General features: G+C 38.6%; 1 protein-coding gene across 2 annotated transcripts in view; it reads left to right on the top strand.

Moving 5' to 3' along the window:
- Positions 1–7500, top strand: part of plxna2 (plexin A2) — a 234746-nt gene that overhangs the window by 97892 nt on the left and 129354 nt on the right. For both annotated transcript variants that reach the window (XM_048179285.1, XM_048179286.1), the window contains one exon: positions 4230–4364. In XM_048179285.1, the coding sequence (XP_048035242.1) occupies positions 4230–4364 (135 nt within the window). The remainder of the gene's footprint in view (positions 1–4229; positions 4365–7500) is intronic.

The following is a 7500-nucleotide window of genomic DNA, read 5'->3' as shown; positions in this document are numbered from 1 at the left end:
GAGTCCCACAGCGCTTGGAAACAATATTCTTTTCTTTGCCTTTTATTGCGAAAAAAAGAGAAATACAAATGGGAAACACATACAGATTTTTTTCTGGACGTTTTTCTGCTTTGATTATTCATGCTTAATGTGGTTTAGAGGTTATGGCTAAAAATAGACAAGAGAGTAAATATTGTTGCTGAATATCATTGAGCAGGTTTATGTTTCAGTGCTTTGTGTTGGAATTGAATTACCCTCTTACTGTTCTTCTCTTACGCCTGCCATCTCTGTCATGTAATTACTTTAAAGAAAGATTGAATTGTGCTTTAATAAAGACTTTTAGAGGTAAACAGAGTCGAGTATCCCTCTAGTTGTGGGAGGGTTATGTGGATGTGAGCATTCAAAATGTTTGATTTATATTCAGTACGTTTCTAGTTCGAGAAGAGTTACTTAAAATGAATAATCTGAAATGGGATCTATTCAAAATGAGTTACCCTAAAGGTTCTTTCAGATGTGGGTGCATGTATCTACGTATAAAGCGCACATACACAGTGCGGGAGAGAGTGTTTTGCAGTATGTTATCATGTTAAACAGCAAGAGAATTTCAGTGCGAGTCTGGTTTCTCTTCAAGCACTTTTTTGTTGCACGCTTACATTCTCACATCAAAAGCGTCCTTTTGGCATGAGCGTGTAGCTGGAAGGGACCGGCGGTCTCAGAAGTCCCTCATACAAATACAAAAACACGCAAATGCACGAAAAAGATAATTTACAAAGAGCTACACATATATACAGTGGCAATGAATGAACATTCAAAATGAATAATGAATACAGAAAGAGACAGCATAGCATGCATATGTAAATGGAATAATATAATATACACCGATCAGGAATAACATTATGACCACCTTCCTAATATTGTGTTGGTCCCACTTTTGCTGCCAAAACAGCCCTGACCCGTCGAGGCGTGGACTCCACTAGACCCCTGAAGGAGTGCTGTGGTATCTGGCACCAAGATGTTAGCAGCAGATCCTGTAAGTCCTGTAAGTTGCGAGGTGGGGCCTCCATGGATCGGACTTGTTTGTTCAGCACATCCCAAAGATGCTCGATTGGATTGAGATCTGGAGAATTTGGAGGCCAAGTCAACACTTTAAACTTGTTGTTGTGCTCCTCAAACCATTCCTGGAGCATTTTTGCTTTGTGGCAGGGCACATTATCCTGCTGAAAGAGGCCACAGCCACCAGGGAATACTGTTTCCATGAAAGGGTGTACATCGTCTGCATCAATGCTTAGGTAGGTGGTACATGTCCAAGTAACATCCACATGGATGGCAGGACCCAAGGTTTCCCAGCAGAACATTGCCCAAAGCATCACACTGCCTCTGCCGGCTTTCCTTCTTTCCACAGTGCATCCTGTGGCCATGTATTAGGCACACATACTCGTAATGTAAAAGAAAACGTGATTCATCAGACCAGGCCACCTTCTTCCATTGCTCCGTGGTCCAGTTCTGATGTCCACTGTTGGTGCTTTCGGCGGTGGACAGGGGTCAGCATGGGCACCCTGACTGGTCTGCGGCTATGCTGCCCCATACGCAACAAACTGCGATGCACTGTGTATTTTGACACCTTTCTGTCAGAACCAGCATTAACTTCTTCAATAATTTGAGCTACAGGAGCTCGTCTGTTGGACTGGACCACACGGGCCAGCTTTGTGGTGAGCCTTGGCCGCCCATGACCCTGTCGCCAGTTCACCACTGTTTCTTCCTTGGACCACTTTTGATAGATACTGACCACTGCAGACTGGGAACACCCTACAAGAGCTGCAGTTTTGGAGATGCTCTGACCCAGTCGTCTAGCCATCACAATTTGGCCCTTGTCAAACTCACTCAAACTCGTCTGCCCATTTTTCCTGCTTCTAACACATCAAATTTGAGGACAAAATGTTCACTTGCTGCCTTATATATCCCACCACCTAATAGGTGCCGTGATGAAGAGAAAGTGTGATATAATTATGATCATTTTATAAAATGTGCATGTTTGTCATAAGATTGTCAGTGCTGATTGACATGAGAATCTAATACACAAGTACATATGAAATGCACATCCTTATTTAAAATAGGTGACAGTGTGCACACGCACTCAACACACAGAATTATATGCAATTGTGGGGTTGTAGTTCTGCGTGGGCTCTGCTGTCGGAGCATCTCTGAATGAGAAAGACAGCTGCACTTACACTTGAGCCAAAGGGATGGCAGCCATCTATAATGTGCATACGGGACCGAGGGAGAGAGAGAAAAGAATGTGCCAATAATGAAAAAGTAATGAGCAAATGTTGCAGAAGGTTGTAAGGAGAAGACAAACCTTAGACAGAGAGAGAACATCGATGACAGAATGAGACTCGAGCCAGGTGACTGACAGATCAGTGGTCGGGAAAAAGGGAAGATATAAAAAGACATTTTGAAAAGAGAGTGAATCTTTTTCCAAATGCATTCTGGGTAACTAATGGGTCAGTGTAGCTGAAGGCATTGTACCACTTTAGCACAGGGGTCTTCTTTGTCGGTAGTATGGGGGTCTGCCAATTATATACATTTTATAGATATTTTTGAATGGCTTTTCAATGTAAGCAAGTGTCATAAAGTGTGTGAAGTATACATTATATAATAGGGGTTAGTTTTTCTATTCAAGAGATCCTTGGCCTTTAAAACTGTGCATGCCTTCCATCACTTTTACAGTTACATCCGCAGAACCTACTGCAGTGTCCATGTCTGATTGCTTTATAGTCCCCTGTAGGACCAGTGAACACAACATTTACTTCTACAACCAGAATGCCAGACCCACTTCCTGCCTGCAAATGAAGTATGTTCTTCAAAGTGCCCTCCGCGGACTACTGGACACACAGTTCTCCATGACATAAGGTCCCTGCGGTGCGCACCAGGTCGTATCAGGGTCATGCTCGGCCAAGCAAAAGGAGGCGGGTCTTGTTGACTGGCTGACATGTTTTATGTATGAACACATTTACTGTTGTGTGCTGTAAATGTCAGTTTAGTGAATTGGGAGTCTGCCGCTCACAGATGGTTTTTACATTCACTGGAGTGGACTAATGCTTGAACAGGGCTTTAGTGTAGCATGGACATGATTTTTTTTTTCCCCCTGTACTCTTGGCCAGAATTGTGTTGAGAAAGACTGTGGAGAATGACAACTTGTGGTATAGATTTGGCAGGACTCATAACTGTAGTGTGTTTTTGCCTTTGATTGGTTTTGTTGAATGATCTTTTCTCTGTTCCCTCATTCTCCTGGGTCTTTGTTAGGGTCGTCCTCAGCCTCCTCGTCTGCTCTATTGTGAAGCACTACTAGACAGACGCATGACCTTGGACTAACCCCAGTCACACTCCATGAAGGACAGCCGCAATGTGTTCTGGGCCTTTAATTGTCTTTTGAGGCGGGTGAATGCAGTGGGAGGAGACCTGTGGCGTCAATTAATATTTCATCTGATTTTATTGACCTTTGACCTGATCAAAATCCCTTTAGTCAAAACCCCTTTAAAATAATCTTTACATAAATAACAAATTATGTAAAAAATAAATAAATAAATAAATAAATAAAAATAATAATATATTGTATAAATTAAATGTAAAAACAAAAATTATAATGCATAATAATAAACAATAATTAAATTCAAAAAGTAATATTTTACACAAAATAAATGTGTATATATATATATATATATATATATATATATATATATATATATATATATATATATATATATATATATATCATATATTATATATTTTGTATAACTAATCATATATTGTATAATATAATATAATATAATATAATTTTAATTATATTATTACTATTTTAATATTGTATGTAATATAATGTCCATATAAGATAAATAAAAATATATAAAATATAATTTTTAAAATTTACAATTTTTAAAATATAATAATTATTCATTATATTATTACATATACAAAATATATTACATTAAATGTATATATATATATATATATATATATATATATATATATATATATATATATATATATATATATATATATATATGAAAAGTAACAAATTATTACAATTACGTAATGTAAAATTCTACACACACACACTCATAATTGCCTTTTTGCCTTGAATTTATAAAAAATTTTTTTTGGGAAATTTTGTAAGCCGAATTTTCACGTGGTGAAAATGTGAGACGAGTGGTGAATTTCTGCTCATGATTGTTTTCTTCTTTTTCTCTTAGATTCGGGTTGACGGCCCTCCTCAAGGTGGCGTCCAGTATGAAACTCTGCCGGTGATCAAAGATGGAAGCCCTATTCTCAGAGACATGGCCTTTTCCCTGGACAACAGCTATATCTACGTCATGTCGGAGAGACAGGTCTGAATATATACATGTATATGCTCTCCCTTCTCTGCTTCTTTTTCCCATCCATAACAGCTGTAGGACGGAGAGAACGTGACAGCATCCACTAATGAAAGAGAGAAATGGGAAGAGGGTAGAGTAGCTGTGTCAGTTAAGGAGAGAGTGATGGAGGGACAGCTGAAGGAGGAGAGATGGAGAGAGAACAAGGTCACCCTCCTTCAACAGCATAATGAAGAGAGAGAGAGAGAGATGGAGAGAGACCCTGCTCATATAATATCAATACACACAACACTTCCCATGGGATGTGTTGCAGAGTAGAGGTGGGCGGTATGAGTCATTTTATATCACGGTAACCCTATACATCACGATATTATGGGAAACACTTTGCCTCTAAGACAAAAAAAAAAGTTAGCAATGTTTGTTCTTGTAATTGCTACTTTATATCTTACAATAGCTACGTTTCCATCCGAAGTTGTGAATGTAACCACTGCGCAAAATTGGAATTTCACTTCCTGGGAAACGCATAATACCAGGAATTGAAAATAGAAGTTGCCTTGAACAATATACCATCATACCGCCCAACCATATTTCAGACTATGAAATAAAAAGAAAGAGAGGAAGAAAAAGAAAAAAGGAGAACAAAAAGGAACAATACTGTCTCTGCTCAGAGATGGATGACCAGGCCGGTTGCTTGCATCTCCAGGCTTTTTTTAGCATCCATTGGGTTGATATCTCCTCTAGGGATACACGTGGGCTGTGGGATGGGGTCGGGTGTGGCAGGAGGGAAGGGGCGGTAATGAGAGAGGTGGTTTAATGCACAGCGGGCTGACAGGTTCACATCATATCGGAACACGCGTCGCCCGCTGGGTCAGCCCCACTGGGCGGCACGCGCAGCAGCAGATGAGAAAAAAAGGGAGGAGAAAGAGAAGGAGACTTGTTGAGTCAGCACATTGTGTCTACGCACACACCCTGTCACACTCGCCAGGGATGTAGAAGTGGCAACTTATCAACTTTGTGGCTTGAGTCCCGGGCCCTTGCATCATCTGACTTTTCTTTCTTGCTAATACACTGAAATGCTGTATTTTTAAAGATAAGGATTCAGTAAAGCTAAAAATATTTTATTTCATTTTTATTAAACATGACACTTAATATTTTTCTCACAGTGTAAATGAGTCTTTATGCATATACAATTGTAGCTGCCTTTTTATTTATTTTGGAAGTGGGATCATCATATTTGGGGGTCTTTGGCATCAAAAAGTTTGAAAATCCCTGTTCTCTTATGGCTTTGTAGAAAACAAATGGCTATTTGGGATTAGGTTGTGTATATATCTGTGTATCTCTTCACTAGCACTGCACAGTCTTTAGGGAATCATGTTCACTGAAACCTCAAAAGATTCATCCCTCTCATGTGGTAAATTCAAACCGATCCCGTCGTAAAAGAGCCATCAGCGCGTTCCATCATTTCTTCGCCCTCTTTTGTCCTGTTTTAAGTGTTTCAGGTGGTTAATTCAATATTACAGCTTATTAAACGGCCACGTTGAGAGGCATTGCTGAGCTCAATGAGCTCTATCAGTCTGAATTGCTCTCGGAGGTATTTCTCTTCATAATGCCTGCCGTATCTTCTGTGAGTAGTGTTAATATTCAGAATGCAGGTGTGAGACATTCTCTTGTTGGGCTGAGAGGAACAAAAAAAATGGTGCTAAAGACCGCACGGCCTCCGTTACCCCAGCACGCCGCTGTTTGAGGAGTCAGTCGACGTAGACACGCTTCACACTTCACAGAGCAGCAGGATTAGCATTCACCTTTCGGTACAAGCTCTTATGCTAGCAGGAAACAGAGCCGCCATGGCAGAGTGGAGCTTACTGTTGTCACATACTGGGTGTAATTTAATGAAAATGGAGCCAAAATGGCTGAACTAGGGTAGTTATTGCAGCTCTATGGGGTTGTGTAGTATATTGTCTATATTGTCACTGGCTAAGAGGAGCCAAAATGGCAGATTAAAGGCACATGGCTATTCTTCGTATCTCTTTCATGCTGTCATTCACAAAAAAAGGACAGGCACAGATGGTAATACCATGATATTTGGATATACACTATTATACTGAATGATTTCATAAAATGTTATAATAATTGTACAGTATAATACAACATAATATAAAATTTCTTGTAACTGAAATATTAACCATTAATATTAGGGATGCACAATATTAAAATTCTGGCCAATACAAAAACCAATAATTATTTTAATTTTAATTTTACCAGTAAATGGACAGAAAATCAAAACTGATTTAATTAAAATAAATAAATAAATCATCCAATATCAAGTATGGATAACTTATTATTTATATACATTTATTTTTAAAATTTGCTAAAGAAAAAAAAATAAAAACCTTACATGCATTCCTAAAAATAATATAAAAATATTTAAAAATATGTAAAATAAAAATGTAAAGTTAGCCCAAATTTAGCACTAAATGATAGGTGAAATCGATTGATACAGTTAAAAAAATTGTTATCATCCAGATATATTGTGCATCACTAAGTAATCTTATGGAACTTAAATGTGTTGCAAATGTTATTTTATGTTGTCTTAAATGTTGTTGCACCCTTTTTTGAGACTAAACATGCTTAATACGGGTTGTGATTAATGTGAAGAATGAAGTACAGATGGATGTGTGGGTACAGATAGATAGATTTATTCTAATCATAGATATTTACATACATGCACGCATGCATCAGACACCCCCCGAGCACTGGTGGATATGCGGTTAGTATTCAAACATGTTCAAACCAGCATGTAATTTAGCTTTATGCTCAGACACACACACGCACACACACTCCATCTTTACCCACAAACGCTTCACACTACCGCCATTCCCATTTGGCATCTATAATTCTTTTCTATGATGCCGTATATTGTGCGTTTTCTCAAAGACTCACATAAATACAGCTCATTCCAAATGCATAGCCATCCTTCTCATGCACACAAATAGATTTCAAACGGATTGCTTCACACTGACATAAAAATAAATGCACACACACATATACACATGCATAGACTTCAGGGCCCATTCTCTCAGTGTATATGTACGAATAACATGTTAATGGTGCGTAATTATTGGACAGAGCAGTATGGTGGAACTGAAAGACA

This window comes from Megalobrama amblycephala, linkage group LG24, assembly GCF_018812025.1.
Source record: "Megalobrama amblycephala isolate DHTTF-2021 linkage group LG24, ASM1881202v1, whole genome shotgun sequence".
NCBI lineage: Eukaryota > Metazoa > Chordata > Actinopteri > Cypriniformes > Xenocyprididae > Megalobrama > Megalobrama amblycephala.
Note: the sequence above shows the minus strand (reverse complement) of the source record. Positions and strands in the feature narration are given on the sequence as shown.